Source organism: Pseudorasbora parva, chromosome 23, assembly GCF_024679245.1.
Source record: "Pseudorasbora parva isolate DD20220531a chromosome 23, ASM2467924v1, whole genome shotgun sequence".
In the NCBI taxonomy this organism is placed as follows: Eukaryota; Metazoa; Chordata; class Actinopteri; order Cypriniformes; family Gobionidae; genus Pseudorasbora; species Pseudorasbora parva.
In genome coordinates, this window is record NC_090194.1 from 32,692,636 (window position 1) to 32,716,631 (window position 23,996).

The 23,996-nt window shown below is 37.1% G+C and overlaps 2 protein-coding genes across 2 annotated transcripts; both read left to right on the top strand.

Annotated features, from left to right (window-relative positions):
• Nucleotides 1-10,004: 10,004 nt before the first annotated feature.
• On the top strand, nucleotides 10,005-13,279 carry LOC137062009 (interleukin-1 beta-like). The gene is made up of 7 exons (XM_067432757.1): nucleotides 10,005-10,176; nucleotides 10,301-10,345; nucleotides 10,500-10,578; nucleotides 10,711-10,888; nucleotides 12,243-12,407; nucleotides 12,597-12,733; nucleotides 12,834-13,279. The coding sequence occupies exons 2-7, from the start codon at nucleotides 10,305-10,307 to the stop codon at nucleotides 13,059-13,061; spliced, it is 828 nt and encodes a 275-aa protein (XP_067288858.1). The 5' UTR covers nucleotides 10,005-10,176; nucleotides 10,301-10,304; the 3' UTR covers nucleotides 13,062-13,279.
• A 5,636-nt stretch (nucleotides 13,280-18,915) lies between these two features.
• LOC137062011 (interleukin-1 beta-like) lies at nucleotides 18,916-22,202 on the top strand. Its single transcript, XM_067432758.1, has 7 exons — nucleotides 18,916-19,199; nucleotides 19,323-19,367; nucleotides 19,522-19,600; nucleotides 19,733-19,910; nucleotides 21,166-21,330; nucleotides 21,520-21,656; nucleotides 21,757-22,202. The coding sequence occupies exons 2-7, from the start codon at nucleotides 19,327-19,329 to the stop codon at nucleotides 21,982-21,984; spliced, it is 828 nt and encodes a 275-aa protein (XP_067288859.1). The 5' UTR covers nucleotides 18,916-19,199; nucleotides 19,323-19,326; the 3' UTR covers nucleotides 21,985-22,202.
• The last annotated feature ends 1,794 nt before the right edge of the window (nucleotides 22,203-23,996 follow it).

Here is a 23,996-nt window from a genome sequence, read left to right on the forward strand (position 1 = left end):
AGACGCAAACATGCCAAATTGTGCCATTTTCATGATTTATCATAATTTTTGATGTGGTTCAGATACAATAATATTTTGAGTTTCTATTTATTAAACCAATTGTATTCATTGTATGAACTCATATTTTTAATTTCAATAAACTCAAAGTTAAGGCAACCAGGTTACTTACTTTTTTAAGTTAAACCAACAATATTTTTTTTCAGTGTATGCTAATCTGCTGCTTATGAAACATTTATTTTTATCAATGTGGTAAACAGTTGTGCTGTTTAATATTTTTGTGGAAAATGTTTTTTCCAGGATTCTTTGATGAATATCATTTATTTTATTATATGACAAATCTTTTGACATTATAAATGTCTTTACTGTCACTTTTGATTAATTGAATGCATATTTGCTGAACAAACGTTATTATTTCTTTCAAAAATAAAAATAAAAGAAATCCTGACCCCCATACTTATGAATGGCAGCATTTCAACAGTAACATTAATATCAAATATTATAGCTGATAACAACACTGTTATTATCATGTTATTTTATCCCTCTTTCTTCCAGTACACACCCATTTGAATCTGGCTGATACTATGTGACCATATAGTTTGCTGCTATACAGCCTACCTGATGCAACACCGGTTATGCTTCCGATACTTCAACCAACACGCACAGCATAAAGATTGAGCCATGTGATCACAGGAAGGCCTTACTTACAAGAAAGGGGCAAACTTGCTAGACTGGGTAAAACAGGTGTGGACACTGTTTATGTCTTGCACAATTTCCTGTGCATTTTCCTACTACTGTTTACAAACTGTGTGAGTCACTGCTGTCTGACCTAGCAAGTTAATAAACATACAGTCATATTATCTACTAAAACAGCACAGATGTTTATGAGCTAGTGTGTTCCCCTCAGTGTGAGGTTATTGCGTCTTGTGTAATGTTTTACATGTCTACCAGCATTGTTAAAGAACCTCAATGAGGAAGTTGTGAAGTTGCATAAGTGCAGAAATTCTGCTGTACACTCCGGCGCCGCAAACCAGCGTCTGCTCTCAGCGGGTGAATGGGGATTGCCAAACTAAAATCCTCACTTCTGAATAATATATTTTCCTAATAACCCAATTGTGGATATTCTTTCACTGGAATAGACAATTAATTAATCTTGAACTTTTCCTGTTTTTGACCTCTGAAAATGAAAGTGCGTAAGATCATGTGTCCCTTACATTAACATCTTTGTTGGATCAGATATTTTACAAGTAGGCCTAATTAAAGTCACCATGAAATCAAAATTGATCATGTGATATGGAATATTGCAGTATTTATTATAGGAATGCTCGATATATCGGTGATATATGTTTATTTTTAATGCTAAAGCCGATAGATAATGTATGATTTCTTTCAGCTGACACACTTCAGAAATGCACTGTTCATCATGATGATTTTGAATAGCTTAAAATATGAATGTAATCCCTTCAAAAAAGGAAGTCTGTCATATAGGCTATGATGAGAACATCATAAGTGTGGGACTTTTAAAGTGAGACATTTGTTTTTGTAATTAGGCTCTCAAAAATTATGTAACATTTTTGATTTATCTGCTAATATATCGGTTAACGGCAAATATAAAGACTTATCATATCAGCTAAAATGTTCATATCGGTGCATTCAGAATTGATTATGATTTACCCATGTACATCATTTTTTTATTCATGTACCTAATCTTTTAGATTATGTACATAATCTTTTATCACAATATCTTCCCCTCCCTCTTTCAGCAACATCTTTTCTCTGATGGCGTGTTTACTGGCGTGAGGGCGGGGCAACCTGTCACTCACATGAGATCCACCAATAGCAAACCACAACCATCCAATCAATTCCTCATGGACAAAATCAAGTCCCACCCTAGAGTTTTTCTTGTTTGAGAAGCCGTTTCACCTGAATATACGTCACAGTAGGGTAGACGAGACACAACCTCCAGTTAAAGCCACAATATGTTATTTTTCACTGCTAGAAGTCGTGACTTGATGACGCCTGGATTTTGCAGATTTAAATTTACATTTATGCATTTAGCAGACGCTTTTATCCAAAGCAACTTACAACTCAGGAGTACAGGAAGCGATCCGTCAAGAGGAGGCAAACAAACACAAAAAGTGCCCTAAATACCAAGATTTGTATACCGCTCAGAGTAGCAAAAACCAGAAAAGGGAAGAAGAAAAGAGAAATAGAGGAGGAAAGAGGTTTGGGGTTTTATTTGGTTTTTTTAAATGTAAGATTAAGTGCTCATGGAAGAGATGAGTCTTTTAAATGAAGCGAGTGATTCTGTCGTGCGTATGGAGGATGAAAGATCGTTCCACCAACCGGGAACAATGAAAGAAAAAGTTCTAGTGAGGGATTTCATGCTATGAGGATAGAAGGGAGTGAAAATCTGTAGAATACGGTTTGTCCAGGTAGATGTTGAAATCACCAAGGATTACAAGTCCTCAGGGAATGAGGATAGCAGCACATCTAATTTATTCTGCAGCAGATCTTTTTTATTCTGCCGCAGACGACTGCTCCTGCTTTTTCCAGTCATGTGTGTGAGCTAGCGCAGCGCTGTTTTATCATACAATAAACATTTGAGTGTGTAGAAAGTTATGTTATAATGCTACTCTGTGCATTCGCTCAGCGGCTACTATGATATCATATCTACGTCTCTCATCCGGATTTGTGCCTTCAGGCGGGTATGTTACATAGTAATCATAGCTACCAAAATCCAGTGTTCTGTATTTTGTGTACGTGAGTTTTTGCTGTCGATGGCTATTGCTGCGCGTTTAGCTAGAATGCCATACAAAACCAACCCATTGGGCCACTGAATCCGCATTAACGACAACAGTTGGGGCATCAGCCTTAGTCCTAATGGGTTGTTATCATAGCTATCAAAATCCAGTGTTCTGTATTTTCCGTACATGAGTATTTGTTGTAGCTGGCTATAAAAAAAAAAAAAAAAAAAATGTTGTGTACTGTGCTAATTAATTGAGATTTTCTTACAGCTCTTACAGGTTGTTGGCCTTGTTTGTTTCGTTGCTTCTATTGCTCTACCCTTTTTTGTAAGTCGCTTTGGATAAAAGCGTCTGCTGAATGATTAAATGTAAATGTAAATGTATGAGACACTTGTTCACACTGCAGTAAGCTAGAGTGATATTAGGCACGGTAAAACATGGTACTCACGGTAAGTCAAGCATATTAGATTTAAACAATAAGACTAACTGTGTTGATATATAACAATGATTCGTTTTCTGCCAATAAATGTTTACAAACAGTTGCTCATCTGTCTAATAAAACACATCATATATTAACTCTTTCCCCGCCAAACACAGAATTTTCCGTTATTCATGAGAAAAACGCTTCCCGGCCAAAAATAGAATTGTCTATTTCTGTGTTTTCACTGTCAGACGCTAGGGGGTGCTATTATGCATCTTCTGAATGAGTACAGAATCTCCTGATCAAAACAAAGAGTCAACATCCCGCGATCTCTCTTGAAGTCAATACGGAAGTAATGTAAACTGCAATCCTCGACTGGCCACTAGGGGCAGGCTCCAGAAGGAGCAGAATCCCATTGAGCCCCATGTTAAAAAGCCCAACTTTACAGCAGAAAAAAAAAACATGTTTACAGCCTGGTACAAATTGTGGTTTTGGTCTATACGGCTAATTTTGACCTTCATGACATCTGTGAGGGGGGTGTATTTTTTTATAACTCAATCGTTTACGTTATATAAAGCCTTTAAGTTCTGCATAATTAAGGGCATGCTTACTTTAAGTGGCAGGTGGATAGCCATTTATCCGCCGTCTATAGTCATTGCGTCACCTAAGCTCTGCCCACATCCCGCCTCTTTGCCCATTTTCTGTTATCCGGGCAAGACGCACAATGATGCGCTGGTAAGATGGCAACTGCCAGCTCGCCTTTACTTTAAGCTTCAGAACGGATTATCAGAATCCTATGGGTGACGTCACAGACACTACATCCATATTTTTTTACAGTCCATGATCAAAACACACGTGAGGAAGACGCAGAAAAACAAGCGATCGCATGTAAACATATACATATGCAAAATAACGTGATTATCCATATTAAACATCATAAAAAATCAAAACTATCTAATGTTACTGAATGAAATGTGGACCCAGGATGAAGTAGGAAGGACACAGGAACCACTATTTTTGTTCAAAATGTTGCTTTTTTTATTCCAAGTCTTCTGAAGTCAGACGATATCTCCATGTGAAGAACAGAGTTGATGTTAATGTTTTAGTCGTTGAAATGATGATCGCGCCCCTTCGTGAACAGAACACACGCACTCGTTAATATTTCTGATTCAAATGATACACGAGACGACAATGATGAGAATGATGCTATCGGTCACGAGACACACTCGTGAGCCAATGGCATTTTACAATCAAAGCTGACGTAGTGACGCAATTGGTCACAAGACACACGACAGCCAATGCTGTCAAAGCTGACCTGACGTTTCTTCCGGTGGCAATATTTGAAATGTATTAATCTTTGGCGGATGGACTCGACGTTACTGATCGCTTTTAGGGATTTTCTTCACACAAATCAATCGTTTGGCCTCGGAACACTTGGAGTATTTGTACTTTCTGAATAAATTGTGCCTGCAGTCGTATCTGCCTGTTATCCTGTTTTTTATAATACACAAATGGGTAGGTTTAGGGAAGCGTTTGAGTTACGTGTTCAAAATGTGTCTGAATATGTGTGTCCACAAGGTAAATGGATTTATAAACATACTAAATTTAATATGTTTTTTTTGAAAATGTAAAAATGCAGAATGTTTCTTGTGTAGGTTTAGGGGCTGTGTGTGTGATGGGTATGTTTAGGGGCTGTGTGTGTGTGTGTGTGTGTGTGTGTGTGTGTGTGTGATGGGTAGGTTTAGGGGCTGTGTGTGTGTGTGTGATGGGTAGGTTTAGGGGCTGTGTGTGTATGATGGGTAGGTTTAGGGGCTGTGTGTGTGTGTGTGTGTGTGTGTGTGTGTGTGTGTGTGGAGGGTAGGTTTAGGGGCTGTGTGTGTGTGTGTGTGTGTGTGATGGGTAGGTTTAGGGGCTGTGTGTGTATGATGGGTAGGTTTAGGGGCTGTGTGTGTGTGTGTGTGTGTGTGTGTGTGTGTGTGTGTGTGTGTGTGTGTGTGTGTGTGTGTGTGTGTGTGTGTGTGTGTGTGTGTGATGGGTAGGTTTAGGGGCTGTGTGTGTGTGTGTGTGATGGGTAGGTTTAGGGGCTGTGTGTGTATGATGGGTAGGTTTAGGGGCTGTGTGTGTATGATGGGTAGGTTTAGGGGCTGTGTGTGTGTGTGTGTGTGTGTGTGTGTGTGTGTGTGTGGAGGGTAGGTTTAGGGGCTGTGTGTGTGATGGGTAGGTTTAGGGGCTGTGTGTGTGTGTGTGTGTGTGTGTGTGTGTGTGTGTGTGTGTGTGTGTGTGTGTGTGTGTGTGTGTGTGTGTGTGTGTGTGTGTGATGGGTAGGTTTAGGGGCTGTGTGTGTGATGGGTAGGTTTAGGGGCTGTGTGTGTATGATGGGTAGGTTTAGGGGCTGTGTGTGTATGATGGGTAGGTTTAGGGGCTGTGTGTGTGTGTGTGTGTGTGATGAGTAGGTTTAGGGGCTGTGTGTGTGTGTGTGTGTGTGTGTGTGTGTGTGTGTGTGTGTGTGTGTGTGTGTGTGTGATGGGTAGGTTTAGGGGCTGTGTGTGTGATGGGTAGGTTTAGGGGCTGTGTGTGTGTGTGTGTGTGTGTGTGTGTGTGTGTGATGAGTAGGTTTAGGGGCTGTGTGTGTGTGTGTGTGTGTGTGTGTGTGTGTGTGTGTGTGTGTGTGTGTGTGTGTGTGTGTGTGTGTGTGTGTGTGATGGGTAGGTTTAGGGGCTGTGTGTGTGATGGGTAGGTTTAGGGGCTGTGTGTGTCTGTGTGTGTGATGGGTAGGTTTAGGGGCTGTGTGTGTGTGTGTGTGATGGGTAGGTTTAGGGGCTGTGTGTGTGTGTGTGATGGGTAGGTTTAGGGGCTGTGTGTGTGTGTGTGTGTGATGGGTAGGTTTAGGGGCTGTGTGTGTGTGATGGGTAGGTTTAGGGGCTGTGTGTGTATGATGGGTAGGTTTAGGGGCTGTGTGTGTGTGTGTGTGTGTGTGTGTGTGTGTGATGGGTAGGTTTAGGGGTAGGGGCAGTGTAGGGGGGTAGAAAGAAATGGCGTTGATAAACACACTAAAATGCGATTATGCGTCTTTATAGAACGCCAAAATGGCATACGAATTGGCGTGTCATACATACGCCATTTCATGAGATCAGTCTGATAAAAGAGGAATGCACAAAGCTAGAAAATTTTGTTTTTTGTTTAAGAGAAGTGGGTCGGCTCTTTCTTTTGATATCATGCTCAAATATTCATAAAACAAAATATTCTAGAGCTATTAGATTTTTGTGAAAATGGTCAAAAACCCTAGCGCGGTGGCTGGCAGCGGTGACGCTGGCAGTGAAAGAGTTTAAAGTGTCCTTGGTGTTTCCATGGTTTTTACAAAATAAAACCGGAAATCGAGGGTAACGCGGTATGATAGGCAGTCCATGTCCTGGTTAAAACTGCTCATTTCTCTAGATTTAAACATTCTTGGAAATCTTACATATAATGCCTTTAATGGCAACTTTAAGCACTATTGCTAATAATATTTCTTTGCCATTGTTTTGTTTGCGCAGTTATTTAGGAAGCGTTTAAAAAAACAAAAAGGTGTTTTGTAATTTTGTCTTCAAATAAAAGATCTGATCCTAAAATCTCCACGTTTTTCATAATCAGCATACCATCTGCATTGTGTCAGCCCAATTTTTGTGTTTTGTGTAGATATTAAGCATTTAAAACCAAAAGTCCACTAGACAGTGAGCATGCATGCGCTTACAAAACATCTAATAATAAAATGTATGTTTTTAAAGTTAACTTTGTTTAAATACTTGAAAGTTTCATGTATTGTTCCACTAGTCGAGGTGGATATTAGATTTCCCAGACAGAAATAGTGTCAGCCCAGATCCAGGCCACATCTGGTACATGTGGATTCCAGATGTGGGCCAGATCTGGGCCGACACTATTTCTGTCTGAGTTAGAAAGTAATTAGTAATACAATACTTTTTAGAGAGAGTAATTAATCTAATTACACTGTTGAAAATGTAATTAGTTGCTAGTAATGAATTACTTTTTTTAGTCACCTTCCCAAAACTACACTAGACAATGCAAAGGAAGAAAATAAAAAATGAAAAAACACGCATTAGAATAAACTAAATGCTACAAATATCCACATTGGTCATAAATGTGCGAAATTCTTGTAAATGTTTCAGTTCATCTTTTCACTCATACTGTTGTGCAGATTATATATTTTATATAAACATGCAAAACCCCACTGTAAGACAACATGACAATTTAAAAAACAGTCATCTTTTTCTCTCATGGACACTTTCTGCTGTTTGACCTCTGAATGTGATATTATGGGATGTTATCACATTCTCGCAGCAGGGCCTGAGTGAGTCCAAGTGTGGGTCTCTGCAAGTCATAGTACACTAAAAAATGCTGGGTTAAAAACCCAAAAAACCCAAGTTGGGTTGAAAATGGAGAAACCCAACAAATGGGTTGTTTTAAAGGGATACTTCACCGCTTTTTCATATTAAACTGTTATTCCCTTAACTAAAACGAGTTGATACATCCCTCTCTCGTCTGAGTGCGTGCACTTAATCGCTCTGACGCGCGGTGACGATCTGATAGCTTTTAGCTTAGCCCACTAAGCCCAGTTCATTCACTATGGTACCAAACAGAGATCAAGTTAGAAGCAACCAAACACCTCCATATTTTCCCTATTTAAATACAGTTACACGAATAGCTGAACAATCTAGTATGGTGGTGACACAAAATAAAACGTGGCGCTTTTCTAAACGGATTAAAAATGAGAACTATAATGTATGGCAGAATAGCACTTCTGAGAGTACTTCGACTCGGCGCAGTAAAAAGTCACGGCTGAAACATCCTCCCTCACATCTCCTCCTCCCTCTCTCATTTCTGTCAATAGGGGGGAGGGGGAGATGTGAGGATCATGGGAAAACATGGAGGTGTTCGGTCGCTTCTAACTTGATCTCTGTTTGGTACCATCAGGGAGATTAAGTGCACACACTCAGACGAGAGAGGGATGTATACACTCGTTTTAGTTAAGGGAATAATATAGTTTAATATGAAAAAGCGGTGAAGTATCCCTTTAAGCAAACATTTAACCCAACCGCTTGGGTTGTTTTTAACCCAGCATTTTTAGACCATGCCGAAAGTAAATCTAAAAAATGAGTGTACAAGTGTTTGCTCATTTTGCCACAGCCCAGGGCTAGTTGTCACATAGGTTATAGGCTATAGTCTAATCTAATGTTTTCAGTTTCAGTACTTGTTTTCAAGTTGGTGATGCATAGTTAAAAACTGTTGCAAATTAGGATAATTTTTGTGATTTTTTTCCCCCCTCTTTATAAACTAAAACTTAAGTTACTTCATATTATTGCTAAAGCTGTTGGGGAAACAAATGACCACAAAAGTGAAGAAAACAACCAACTGGCGTAATTACACATTTTTGTTGCTGATAAAAACAATGGGTTTAAGTTTTTGTATTTTACCTTTTACATTTTTGCCGTTTTATGTTTTTAAATAGTTTTACTGTGATGTTTTTGCTAAAAAAAAATATTAAAAAGTAAATAAATAAAGCATGTAATAGGCTGTTTAATGGCAGGTTTTCATTACAACTTACCTCATATAGAATGACAACATAAACTGTATTTTTATCCTGGATGAGGGACATATTAAGATTTTAAATGAACTCTTTCTAAGAAATATTCACATAAATTCCTCACAGAGTTTTGCTCGTATTGCATAATGCCTAGAAAATGTAATATTTAACTACCCAACATGCAAATGGGTAGTGGACAAAAATCGTTTTTGTTTTTTTAAATAAAACACCACTTGAGGAAAAACACATACTGTTATGTAGTGTGAATTTTACTGTTTGAGTAAATATAAGGGGTCACTAACTCTGTCAATTCTTTCACCGTTTTTTGAACATTTTTACTGAAATGTTTCCTAAGGTTTCGCACCAAAGGACAACACAAATTAACACTTTTACAGTGGATCCAAAAAAGTTAAATATCTGAACAATGCTGAGACAAAATCTTACCATGTGCTCACGTCATGGACTTCTTCACAGTAACATAACCTTGAATCGGGGTCCTTCAACTAATTAAACTTGTCTGTGAAATTGCCTGATTTAAAATGTATAATTTATTGAACCATGCTTGAGACATTCACACCACAGGACAATTTTTTAAATAAAGACAGCATTTAAGACAAAGAAATGTTTAACCATTCACTGCATTTTAAATAATGACAATAATAATTAAACTAATTTTTATTGTGTGACTGACTATGCCCTGCTGAAATATAAGTAACTTTTGAATGTAATATTTTTTATTAGTAATTATTAAACAACTTTATTTATACTTTTTGTGTTACATTAAAATGCTACTTGCAAAACAAAAGATTTTAATTATTATTAAAACAAATGATTCTCTTCTTATTTGAAAGAAATTATAATAAAATAGAATGCATCTTATTTTTAAAGAATTTTAACTATTTTCCGCATTTCTTTTCCTTTTACAGTAGACTGTAATTTGCGCCACACAAAATATATCAAATTGGCCTTTACTTAGGTGAAAACAAGATCATTATATAATGGTTGTATTGAAGTTATTCTATGTTGATAGCATGTAATTTTGAACGAATTAATAGATCCGGTCAACAAGCATTGCGTCATTGTGAGTGCAGCTTGAGCACAACCTAGCGTCCTGAAATTCTTTTTCGTAGAAAAAAGGTAAAATAATTATGTTTAATAGTTTTCTGTCTGGACAGTAATCTAACAAAGAAAAGTTTACGTTAGTTCAAATGCGCCTTAAAGGGATTTGCGCCATAAAAAAAGTGCCTCACCTGCTCTGATTTGTCCGGTATGTCGAAAAACTGTTAACTCGACTTCCTCATCATGGGGAAATTCCCGCTTTAGGAGAATGATATAAAAGTCGCACTTCTACTGTCACTAGACATTAAACCAAAGACTCTCACAAGAGAAACAACCCATTCAGAATTCCAGAGAGATACTCGACTGAACGACTGGTATGTTGCGGGCATTTGCATCTTGGCATCTTTGCTATCTTGGCAAAGTCCGTTTTTTTAAACAGATAACGATGATTATTTTCTCAATGTTTTAACTGTTTGAATGTTTTGTGCTTTATTTTAGAACGATGGCATGCGACCGATATGACATAACTTTCGCCTCTGATGAGTAAGTATTATCAGACCAAACGTTTTTTATATTATTTGTATTGTTGCAGCAGTCAGCTGTCGATGACGCAATGATACGTCGTTTACTTATTGAATTAGCTTTGGTTTTCATTTTGAACTCGTCTGATTATATATTTGATTTACTTCCTAAACAGCTTATCTGAGACAGACAGTGCGGTTTACTCTGACAGTGCCGAGTCGGATGAGATGGACTGCCCTGATGCCCCACCCATCGTGAGTTGCTATTAAATATGCTTATAGATGAGGTTAAATTAAAAGTAACTTAATTCATCACTAAGTTATCATTCATAACTTAAGTTATCATTCATAACTTAAAACATAACTCTAAAAATAATTTCTCTTCAGAGCTGCCAATGCAACATGCCCGAAGGCATCAAATTGGAAATGTGGAGGCATTCCTCCAGAATGAAGCATGTGGTGAACATCATCATTGCTCTGAAGAGGATGAAGAACGTCAAGCCCAAGTCTTCAGAGTTTGGTGAAGAAGAGGTGCTTGACTTCATCATGGACCGTGTGATCCAAGGTACTACTACCAAACTTCTATGCAACTAAAACTAGCATCTGGTGGTTTAATTTTACATTGACTGACTGGTAGAACTGGTAAACCACATCTGGTCAAGATGGTTAGAGCTTGAAGTCCACAACAAACCAGATTCTGCGTTCCAGTTACCATATGACCTAGTTTGTCCAGTAAAACCACAATAATATTATGAAATTTGCAATACCATACTAAACTATAATTGTGGAACTAATGAACATTTACTAAAAAACTGAACTGACTTGAGCTGAATCATGACTATTGTCAAGAAGTTTTAGAACAACATTTGAATGTGTCTAATATTTGCTGACTGTTTCCAATAATCAGAGTAAGACACAATACAAGCAATTATTATGTAGTCTGGTTATTTTTACCGCCATTTTTTCACATGCCTCTATTAACTTTACAAATGATGAACTGGCATATAGCAGGTGTATTACGAAAACATAAAACATGGCAGGTGTATTGCGTTATATCCATGTCGCACAATGTCAACACGTACTCGGTTTCTTCAGAACCCAAAAATGTGATGCCGTCTATACCATTATGTTTACTAGTCTCCGCATGATAACGTCTACAGTCAGAGTGGAATAGATGTGATTTGTAGGCTGAATCTGAAGTCAAATACTCTCTTGAGCAGGTACTTTTAAGTAATTACTTCATTACCGCTAAAAAAAAAACGTACGTTCTATATGGTATGACGTACTACATTCGCCATGTTGCCCTTATGTCACTATCTAATAGTCCTCTCCTGTGGCCTCATGGGATAGTAAAGTAATTAAAAAAATAATTTCTATGTAAAGCACTTTAAATTGCCATTAGGTATGAAATGTGCTATACAAATAAACTTGGCTTGCCTTGCCTAAAAGTGTACATCATATACACACTTCAAAAACTCGCAGATTCATAGGTAATCCTGTTTATGAGTACTTTGAATTCGGACATACAACTGTTATCACATTGTTTTTCACCTACTATATAGTAAGGAAGTGTGCGATTTCCAAAGCATTTACAGTTAAATGCATTTTAATTGCGAATAAAACCCCATTTACTTCGATTATGAGTTTAATACGCATCAAATTGATCTAATCTGTTTACATGAGGTAAAGCTTCACACTAATTACTATTTCCTCAATCTCATTACAGTCCCATTATGAAGGATGCTTCATTTGTCCTCTTGTTTAAAGCTGCTTTGAAAGTTTCTGTACTGTATAAAGTAACTTTGTGACTTGACTTGAATATCAACTTGACCTAAAAGGGGATTGATAAGCAAAATGTTTAAGCATTTGCTCTCTTTTTTTGGTTGTTGATGTTCACTAATGTCTTTTTACTTCCACAGAGCGTCGGATTAATCGGGCTGAGGTAACGATACCATCTTACACCAAGCTCAGCAAGACCTTGCAGTGCAACGTTTGTGATCAGTTCAAGAAGACTCTGGTGCAAAGCCCCGGATCTCCTCATTTGCTGGCTGTGACGCTGAGAGAGGGAAGCAGTCAATACAAAGGTAAATCTCAACACTCTTAGAATAAAAGTTGAATGGGGTTCTTGACTGATTTAATGGCAAAAAAGTTCTGTATAAGGGAGAAGAGTCTGATTGCATGATACGTCCGTTCTGAGCTTTCACATTTAAACACAAATTCAGAAATGATCCTTTTGACATTTCCTTCTTAACCTACACTTTTTTTTTCTCCAGTTCAATTCAGTCTGTCGATGTATGCATCTCCGAGTTCCGGGCCGAATGCATCCCAGCCTGTGTGCCTGGCCATTTCCAAGAGCAATCTCTACCTTGCTTGTACCCTGGTTGGTTCTTCCCCCCACCTGATCTTGAAGGTTTGTTCACCACACCAAGTTCCACAACCTTCCCCTCTCTCCCCCACTGTTTCCCCCTCATTATAAAGTAAGGATTTAATCCCCTTCTTTTTATTTTTAGGAGATCAATGGAACCCTAAACAACATTAAAGTCGGTGACCAGAATGACAACCTCTTGTTCTTCAGGAAAGAGACCGGCGTGGCCAATAACACTTTTGAATCTGTTAAATATCCTGGATGGTTCATTAGCACTGCTTATGAGGACTACGAGCCGGTGGAAATGTGCCAGATGCAGAGTAGCAGATACACAAGCTTCACGCTGGAGAAGAAAGAATTAATCCAGAATTAAGAGTCAAATTTGATTCCTTAACTATTTTAAGAGTGTATGTACCGAGTACAGTTTATAATCTGGATTTATTTATTTATTGTTCCAAACCTTTTAAGACTTGATGTGTTCTGGCAGCTGTTAGACTGCACATCTTTTTGCACTATGTGAAGAATTTATTGTGGTAATGGTAAATTCACATTGAATTATTTTAGTATGAGTAAGTATAAATGTTCATCTATATCCATAATTTATTATATTTTATTTAATATTTATTTTAAATTATGTAATTTAAATCAAACTTGTTTTGTACTGGATTTGTCTTATCAAATAAACCTATGAAATAATCCGTTACATGGTGTTCGAGTTGATTTCAGAGCTGGTGCTTTTTTTTTCGAACTTGGGATGCAAAATTTTCAACAACAAAAAAATGACATGATAAAGAATGATAATTTACTCCCTTCCAAACATGTAGGGATAGATTTTGCCAGATGGTTTTCCAAGCAAACATTTTAATCACTTAAAAATCCATATTTATTGAATGAATAATAATAAAATAGATATATTATTGTATTGGTTAACGAAATTTGAGTATGGTTTGAGTACCCTATTGGTATCTGCTCTGGGCCTACAGAATTAGAAAATAAAACTTGAGCGCCCCCATGTGACAGAAATAATCACTGCACAAACACAGTTCATCGCTTTCTATAATCATTTTTAATTTTATGACTTGAAATAAAAGATCTGATCCAAAAATCTCCACATATTTTTCATCATCAGCATACCATCTGCATTGTGTCAGCCCAATTTTTGTGTAGATAATTGAGCATTTGAAACCAAAAGTCCACTAGACAGTGAGCATGCATGCGCTTACAAAACATCTAATAATAAAATGTATGTTTTTAAAGTTAACTTCGTTTAAATACTTGAAAGATCAGTATTTATTTGAAAGTATTAAAAGAGCAGTTTCATGTATTGTTCCACTAGTCGAGGTGGATATTAGATTTCCCAGACAGAAATAGTGTCGGCCCAGATCCAGGCCACATCTGGTACACATCCAGATGTGGGCCGGATCTGGGCCAACACTATTTCTGTCTGAGTTAGAAAGTAATTAGTAATGCAATACTTTTTAGAGAGAGTAATTAGTCATCTAATTACACTTGAAAATTGTATTAGTAGCTAGTAACGAATTACTTTTTTTAGAGTCACTTTCCCAACACTACACTAGACAATGCAAAGGAAAAAAATAAAAAATGAAAAAACACACATTAGAATAAACTAAATAATGCTACAAATATCCACATTGGTCATAAATGTGCAAAATTCTTGAAAATGTTTCAGTTCAACTTTTCACTCATACTGTTGTGCAGATTATATATTTTATATAAACATGCAAAACCCCACTGTAAGACAACATGACAATTTAAGGGGGGGGGGGGGGTGAAATGCTGTTTCGTGCATACTGAGCTTTTTAATAATAATAGATTTTATTTATAATGCACTTTTCATTCCGAAGAATCTCAAAGTGCAACAAAGGAAGAAAAAAAATGAATGACAAGTAAAAATATAGAATACTACAAACAATCAACCAACACAGAAAACAGAACAGAAACAGAGCTGATGGTGAACAGAAAACAGAGCTGATGGTGAACAGAAAACAGAGCTGATGGTGAACAGAAACAGAGCTGATGGTGAACAGAAACAGAGCTGATGGTGAACAGAAAACAGAGCTGATGGTGAACAGAAACAGAGCTGATGGTGAACAGAAAACAGAGTTGATGGTGAACAGAAAACAGAGCTGATGGTGAACAGAAACAGAGCTGATGGTGAACAGAAAACAGAGCTGATGGTGAACAGAAAACAGAGCTGATGGTGAACAGAAAACAGAGCTGATGGTGAACAGAAACAGAGCTGATGGTGAACAGAAACAGAGCTGATGGTGAACAGAAACAGAGCTGATGGTGAACAGAAAACAGAGCTGATGATGAACAGACACAGAGCTGATGGTGAACAGAAAACAGAGCTGATGGTGAACAGAAACAGAGCTGATGGTGAACAGAAACAGAGTTGATGGTGAACAGAAACAGAGCTGATGGTGAACAGAAACAGAGCTGATGGTGAACAGAAAACAGAGCTGATGGTGAACAGAAACAGAGCTGATGGTGAACAGAAACAGAGCTGATGGTGAACAGAAAACAGAGCTGATGGTGAACAGAAAACAGAGCTGATGGTGAACAGAAAACAGAGCTGATGGTGAACAGAAAACAGAGCTGATGGTGAACAGAAACAGAGCTGCTGGTGAACAGAAAACAGAGCTGATGATGAACAGAAAACAGAGCTGATGGTGAACAGAAACAGAGTTGATGGTGAACAGAAAACAGAGCTGATGGTGAACAGAAAACAGAGCTGATGGTGGAAGTCTCTGTTAGCTCCGCAGCACATTGTGGTCCACTCCATGTTTCAGATTTCTCCTAGCGGCAGTGTCCTGATGATGTCGTCGAGGCATGACAGCTGAAGACCAGATGATGGGTCTTCATGACGATTTAGACGATTGGGATCGCCACAGCACCATGCAGGAGGCAGAACATTTTTCTGGGCACTTCTGTGGACACACTGGGGTCCGCGCAGAAGTCCAAGCTGCTCCACGGCCGCAATGCAAGATGGAACAGCCCAACATCATGCCGGTGTCATGACAAATCCTGTCCGCCTGGGAAATCGTGTCTGCTGGTAGCGGTTTTAAATGCCTGATCAAAAGTTGTTATACATGGTTCTGGACAAGCAATTGTTTAAAAATAAACTATGAATTCATTGCCATACTAAGTACACACATACACACACAAAACATCTATTTGAAATATGTAATTGATTGCTATAATGGGAGCAAAAACATGTTCTGAATTATTTTGACTGATAAACTAAGTACCAATACAAAATCATGACATAGTAATGTACCTATAATGTAAATAATAAAGAATTTAAATTAAAAAAACAGCAATATACAGAACAGGTGCACAAAATAAATAGATTATATACGAGATATGCTTGTATATATCTTATATACTTATATAAGCACTTATAGCTTCAGTTATATACTATACTACATATGAAACATATGCTTTGTAAGACATTAAAGACTATTTTAACACAATTAAACAGCAAAAATCAAAACGCGATTTGTAAGAATTGTAATCAGGCTCTCAAAAGATTACCTATTAAAATTTCTTTCAGCCAGTAGAATCGCTCTGGGGGTCCTTGCGGACACAATTTCATAGTGGACAGGATTTGCCATGACACCGGACGCCGATGACGCTAGCCCGGTGCAAACTTCAGCCACCATGCAGCTCAAGCCCGAAGGAAGCCTGAGTTAGTCCAAGTGTGGGTCTCTGCAAATCATAGTACACTAAAAAATGCTGGGTTAAAAACAACCCAAGTTGGGTTGAAAATGGAGAAACCCAACGAATGGGTTGTTTTAAAGGGATACTTCACCGCTTTTTCATATTAAACTGTTATTCCCTTAACTAAAACGAGTTGATACATCCCTCTCTCGTCTGAGTGCGTGCACTTAATCGCTCTGACGCGCGGTGACGATCTGATAGCTTTTAGCTTAGCCCACTAAGCCCAGTTCATTCACTATGGTACCAAACAGAGATCAAGTTAGAAGCGACCAAACACCTCCACATTTTCCCTATTTAAATACAGTTACACGAATAGTTGAACGATCAAATATGGTGACACAAAATAAAACGTGGCGCTTTTCTAAACGGATTAAAAATGAGAACTATAATGTATGGCAGAATAGCACTTCTGAGAGTACTTCGACTCGACGCAGTAAAAAGTCACGGCTGAAACATCCTCCCTCACATCTCCTCCTCCCTCTCTCATTTCTGTCAATAGGGGGGAGGGGGAGATGTGAGGATCATGGGAAAACATGGAGGTGTTCGGTCGCTTCTAACTTGATCTCTGTTTGGTACCATCAGGGAGATTAAGTGCACACACTCAGACGAGAGAGGGATGTATACACTCGTTTTAGTTAAGGGAATAATATAGTTTAATATGAAAAAGCGGTGAAGTATCCCTTTAAGCAAACATTTAACCCAACCGCTGGGTTTGCCCATTTTCAACCCAACTTGGGTTGTTTTTAACCCAGCATTTTTAGGCCATGCCAAAAGCCAAGATTTCTTTCACATACTAGTAAATCTAAAAAAATGAGTGTACAAGTGTTTGCTCATTTTGCCACAGCCCAGGGCTAGTTGTCACATAGGTTATAGGCTATAGTCTAATCTAATGTTTTCAGTTTCAGTACTTGTCTTCAAGTTGGTGATGCATAGTTTAAAACTGTTGCAAATTAGGATAATTTTTGTGATTTTTTCCCCCCCTCTTTATAAACTAAAACTTAAGTTACTTCATATTATTGCTAAAGCTGTTGGGGAAACAAATGACCACAAAAGTGAAGAAAACAACCAACTGGCGTAATTACACATTTTTGTTGCTGATAAAAACAATGGGTTTAAGTTTTTGTATTTTACCTTTTACATTTTTGCCGTTTTATGTTTTTAAATAGTTTTACTGTGATGTTTTTGCTAAAAAAAAATATTAAAAAGTAAATAAATAAAGCATGTAATAGGCTGTTTAATGGCAGGTTTTCATTACAACTTACCTCATATAGAATGACAACATAAACTGTATTTTTATCCTGGATGAGGGACATATTAAGATTTTAAATGAACTCTTTCTAAGAAATATTCACATAAATTCCTCACAGAGTTTTGCTCTTATTGCATAATGCCTAGAAAATGTTACTTAATATTTAACTACCCAACATGCAAATGGGTAGTTGACAAAAATCGTTTTTTTTAAATAAAACACCACTTGAGGAAAAACACATACTGTTATGTAGTGTGAATTTTACTGTTTGAGTAAATATAAAGGGGTCACTAACTCTGTCAATTCTTTCACCGTTTTTTTAACATTTTTACTGAAATGTTTCCTAAGGTTTTGCACCAAAGGACAACACAAATTAACACTTTTACAGTGGATCCAAAAAAGATAAATAGCTGAACAATGCTGAGACAAAATCTTACCATGTGCTCACGTCATGGACTTCTTCACAGTAACATAACCTTGAATCGGGGTCCTTCAACTAATTAAACTTGTCTGTGAAATTGTAATTTTGTAAAAAATTATAATTTATTGAACCATGCTTGAGACATTCACACCACAGGACAATTTAAAAAATGTAAATAAAGACAGCATTTTTAACACAAAGAGATGTTTAACCATTTACTGCATTTTAAATTATGACAATACTAATTATACTCATTTGTATCTTGTGTGACTGACTGCCCTGTCAAGTCAACAACCCAAATATAAGTAACTTGCCTGACGTTTTGAATGTAATCTTTTTTATTAGTAGTTAGGCCTATTAAAAACAACTTTATTTCATATTTTTTGTGTCACATTAAAATTCTACTTGCAAAACAAAAGCTTTTAATTATTATTAAAACAAATGATTCTCTTCTTATTTTAAAGAAATTATAATAAAATAGAATGCATCTTATTTTTAAAGAATATTAACTATTAAGTCAGTTTAGTTTTTTTCAGTCTAAGTCAGTCCGCATTTCTTTTCCTTTTACACTAGACTGTAATTTGCGCCACACAAAATATATTAAATTGGCCTTTAATTACTAGGTGAATTAGGTGAAAACAAGATCATTATATAATGGTTGTATTGAAGTTATTCTATGTTGATAGCATGTAATTTTGAACGAATTAATAGATCCGGTCAACAAGCATTGCGTCATTGTGAGTGCAGCTTGAGCACAACCTAGCGTCCTGAAATTCTTTTTCGTAGAAAAAAGGTAAAATAATTATGTTTAATAGTTTTCTGTCTGGACAGTAATCTAACAAAGAAAAGTTTACGTTAGTTCAAATGCGCCTTACAGGGATTTGCGCCATAAAAAAAGTGCCTCACCTGCTCTGATTTGTCCGGTATGTCGAAAAACTGTTAACTCGACTTCCTCGTCATGGGGAAATTCGGAAATTCCCGTTTTAGGAGAATGATATAAAAGTCGCACTTCTACTGTCACTAGACATTAAACCAAAGACTCTCACAAGAGAAACAACCCATTCAGAATTCCAGAGAGATACTCGACTGAACGACTGGTATGTTGCGGGCATTTGCATCTTGGCATCTTTGCTATCTTGGCAAAGTCCGGTTTTTTAACAGATAACGATGATTATTTTCTCAATGTTTTAACTGTTTGAATGTTTTGTGCTTTATTTTAGAACGATGGCATGCGACCGATATGACATAACTTTCGCCTCTGATGAGTAAGTATCAGACCAAACGTTTTTTATATTATTATTTGTATTATTGCAGCACTCAGCTGTCGATGACGCAATGATACGTCGTTTACTTATTGAATTAGCTTTGGTTTTCATTTTGAACTCGTCTGATTATGTATTTGATTTACTTCCTAAACAGCTTATCTGAGACAGACAGTGCGGTTTACTCTGACAGTGCCGAGTCGGATGAGATGGACTGCCCTGATGCCCCACCCATCGTGAGTTGCTATTAAATATGCTTATAGATGAGGTTAAATTAAAAGTAACTTAATTCATCACTAAGTTATCATTCATAACTTAAGTTATCATTCATAACTTAAAACATAACTCTAAAAATAATTTCTCTTCAGAGCTGCCAATGCAACATGCCCGAAGGCATCAAATTGGAAATGTGGAGGCATTCCTCCAGAATGAAGCATGTGGTGAACATCATCATTGCTCTGAAGAGGATGGAGAACGTCAAGCCCAAGTCTTCAGAGTTTGGTAAAGAAGAGGTGCTTGACTTCATCATGGACCGTGTGATCCAAGGTACTACTACCAAACTTCTATGCAACTAAAACTAGCATCTGGTGGTTTGATTTTACATTGACTGACTGGTAGAACTGGTAAACCACATCTGGTCAAGATGGTTAGAGCTTGAAGTCCACAACAAACCAGATTCTGCGTTCCAGTTACCATATGACCTAGTTTGTCCAGTAAAACCACAATAATATTATGAAATTTGCAATACCATACTAAACTATAATTGTGGAACTAATGAACATTTACTAAAAAACTGAACTGACTTGAGCTGAATCATGACTATTGTCAAGAAGTTTTAGAACAACATTTGAATGTGTCTAATATTTGCTGACTGTTTCCAATAATCAGAGTAAGACACAATACAAGCAATTATTATGTAGTCTGGTTATTTTTTACCGCCATTTATTCACATGCCTCTATTAACTTTACAAATGATGAACTGGCATATAGCAGGTGTATTACGAAAACATAAAACATGGTGTATTGCGTTATATCCATGTCGCACAATGTCAACATGTACTCGGTTTCTTCAGAACCCAAAAATGTGATGCCGTCTATACCATTATGTTTACTAGTCTCCGCATGATACAGTCAGAGTGGAATAGATGTGATTTGTAGGCTGCATCTGAAGTCAAATACTCTCGAGCAGGTACTTTTAAATAATTACTTTATTACCGCAAAAAAAAAAAAAACGTAGGTTCTATATAGTATGACGTACTACATTCGCCATGGGACCCTTATGTCACTATCATTCACAAGTCCTCTCCTGTGGCCTCATGGGATAGTTAAGTGTCCATCATATACACACTTCAAAATCTCGCAGATCCATAGGTAATCCTGTTTATGAGTACTTTGAATTCGGACATACTACTCTTATCACATATTGTTTTTCACCTACTATATAGTAAGGAAGTGTGCGATTTCCAAAGCATTTACAGTTACATGCATTTTAATTGCGAATAAAACCCCATTTACTTCGATTATGAGTTTAATACGCATCAAATTGATCAATCTGTTTACATGAGGTAAAGCTTCACACTAATTACTATTTCCTCAATCTCATTACAGTCCCATTATGAAGGATGCTTCATTTGTCCTCTTGTTTAAAGCTGCTTTGAAAGTTTCTGTACTGTATAAAGTAACTTTGTGACTTGACTTGAATATCAACTTGACCTAAAAGGGGATTGATAAGCAAAATGTTTAAGCATTTGCTCTCTTTTTTTGGTTGTTGATGTTCACTAATGTCTTTTTACTTCCACAGAGCGTCGGATTAATCGGGCTGAGGTAACGATACCATCTTACACCAAGCTCAGCAAGACCTTGCAGTGCAACGTTTGTGATCAGTTCAAGAAGACTCTGGTGCAAAGCCCCGGATCTCCTCATTTGCTGGCTGTGACGCTGAGAGAGGGAAGCAGTCAATACAAAGGTAAATCTCAACACTCTTAGAATAAAAGTTGAATGGGGTTCTTGACTGATTTAATGGCAAAAAAGTTCTGTATAAGGGAGAAGAGTCTGATTGCATGATACGTCCGTTCTGAGCTTTCACATTTAAACACAACTTCAGAAATGATCCTTTTGACATTTCCTTCTTAACCTACACTTTTTTTTTCTCCAGTTCAATTCAGTCTGTCGATGTATGCATCTCCGAGTTCCGGGCCGAATGCATCCCAGCCTGTGTGCCTGGCCATTTCCAAGAGCAATCTCTACCTTGCTTGTACCCTGGTTGGTTCTTCCCCCCACCTGATCTTGAAGGTTTGTTCACCACACCAAGTTCCACAACCTTCCCCTCTCTCCCCCACTGTTTCCCCCTCATTATAAAGTAAGGATTTAATCCCCTTCTTTTTATTTTTAGGAGATCAATGGAACCCTAAACAACATTAAAGTCGGTGACCAGAATGACAACCTCTTGTTCTTCAGGAAAGAGACCGGCGTGGCCAATAACACTTTTGAATCTGTTAAATATCCTGGATGGTTCATTAGCACTGCTTATGAGGACTACGAGCCGGTGGAAATGTGCCAGATGCAGAGTAGCAGATACACAAGCTTCACGCTGGAGAAGAAAGAATTAATCCAGAATTAAGAGTCAAATTTGATTCCTTAACTATTTTAAGAGTGTATGTACCGAGTACAGTTTATAATCTGGATTTATTTATTTATTGTTCCAAACCTTTTAAGACTTGATGTGTTCTGGCAGCTGTTAGACTGCACATCTTTTTGCACTATGTGAAGAATTTATTGTGGTAATGGTAAATTCACATTGAATTATTTTAGTATGAGTAAGTATAAATGTTCATCTATATCCATAATTTATTATATTTTATTTAATATTTATTTTAAATTATGTAATTTAAATCAAACTTGTTTTGTACTGGATTTGTCTTATCAAATAAACCTATGAAATAATCCGTTACATGGTGTTCGAGTTGATTTCAGAGCTGGTGCTTTTTTTTTCGAACTTGGGATGCAAAATTTTCAACAACAAAAAAATGACATGATAAAGAATGATAATTTACTCCCTTCCAAACATGTAGGGATAGATTTTGCCAGATGGTTTTCCAAGCAAACATTTTAATCACTTAAAAATCCATATTTATTGAATGAATAATAATAAAATAGATATATTATTGTATTGGTTAACGAAATTTGAGTATGGTTTGAGTACCCTATTGGTATCTGCTCTGGGCCTACAGAATTAGAAAATAAAACTTGAGCGCCCCCATGTGACAGAAATAATCACTGCACAAACACAGTTCATCACTTTCTATAATCATTTTTAATTTTATGTCTTGAAATAAAAGATCTGATCCAAAAATCTCCACATATTTTTCATCATCAGCATACCATCTGCATTGTGTCAGCCCAATTTTTGTGTAGATAATTGAGCATTTGAAACCAAAAGTCCACTAGACAGTGAGCATGCATGCGCTTACAAAACATCTAATAATAAAATGTATGTTTTTAAAGTTAACTTCGTTTAAATACTTGAAAGATCAGTATTTATTTGAAAGTATTAAAAGAGCAGTTTCATGTATTGTTCCACTAGTCGAGGTGGATATTAGATTTCCCAGACAGAAATAGTGTCGGCCCAGATCCAGGCCACATCTGGTACACATCCAGATGTGGGCCGGATCTGGGCCAACACTATTTCTGTCTGAGTTAGAAAGTAATTAGTAATGCAATACTTTTTAGAGAGAGTAATTAGTCATCTAATTACACTTGAAAATTGTATTAGTAGCTAGTAACGAATTACTTTTTTTAGAGTCACTTTCCCAACACTACACTAGACAATGCAAAGGAAGAAAATAAAAAATGAAAAAACACACATTAGAATAAACTAAATAATGCTACAAATATCCACATTGGTCATAAATGTGCAAAATTCTTGAAAATGTTTCAGTTCAACTTTTCACTCATACTGTTGTGCAGATTATATATTTTATATAAACATGCAAAACCCCACTGTAAGACAACATGACAATTTTATGGGGGGGTGAAATGCTGTTTCGTGCATACTGAGCTTTTTAATAATAATAATAATAATAATAGATTTTATTTATAATGCACTTTTCATTCCGAAGAATCTCAAAGTGCAACAAAGGAAGAAAAAAATGAATGACAAGTAAAAATATAGAATACTACAAACAATCAACCAACACAGAAAACAGAACAGAAACAGAGCTGATGGTGAACAGAAAACAGAGCTGATGGTGAACAGAAAACAGAGCTGATGGTGAACAGAAAACAGAGCTGATGGTGAACAGAAACAGAGCTGATGGTGAACAGAAACAGAGCTGATGGTGAACAGAAAACAGAGCTGAGGGTGAACAGATACAGAGCTGATGATGAACAGAAAACCGAGCTGATGGTGAACAGAAAACAGAGCTGATGGTGAACAGAAAACAGAGCTGATGGTGAACAGAAACAGAGCTGATGGTGAACAGAAAACAGAGCTGATGGTGAACAGAAAACAGAGCTGATGGTGAACAGAAGCAGAGCTGATGGTGAACAGAAACAGAGCTGATGGTGAACAGAAACAGAGTTGATGGTGAACAGAAACAGAGCTGATGGTGAACAGAAAACAGAGTTGATGGT

Excerpts from the sequence above, each read along its gene's own strand:
- LOC137062009 (XM_067432757.1), top strand. The coding sequence starts at position 10,305 with ATGGCATGCGACCGATATGACATAACTTTCGCCTCTGATGA. Across the intron at positions 10,579-10,710 it reads GCCCTGATGCCCCACCCATC|AGCTGCCAATGCAACATGCC; the intron begins GTGAGTTGCTAT and ends ATTTCTCTTCAG. Across the intron at positions 12,734-12,833 it reads CCCCCCACCTGATCTTGAAG|GAGATCAATGGAACCCTAAA; the intron begins GTTTGTTCACCA and ends TTTTATTTTTAG.
- LOC137062011 (XM_067432758.1), top strand. The coding sequence starts at position 19,327 with ATGGCATGCGACCGATATGACATAACTTTCGCCTCTGATGA. Across the intron at positions 19,601-19,732 it reads GCCCTGATGCCCCACCCATC|AGCTGCCAATGCAACATGCC; the intron begins GTGAGTTGCTAT and ends ATTTCTCTTCAG. Across the intron at positions 19,911-21,165 it reads CATGGACCGTGTGATCCAAG|AGCGTCGGATTAATCGGGCT; the intron begins GTACTACTACCA and ends TTACTTCCACAG.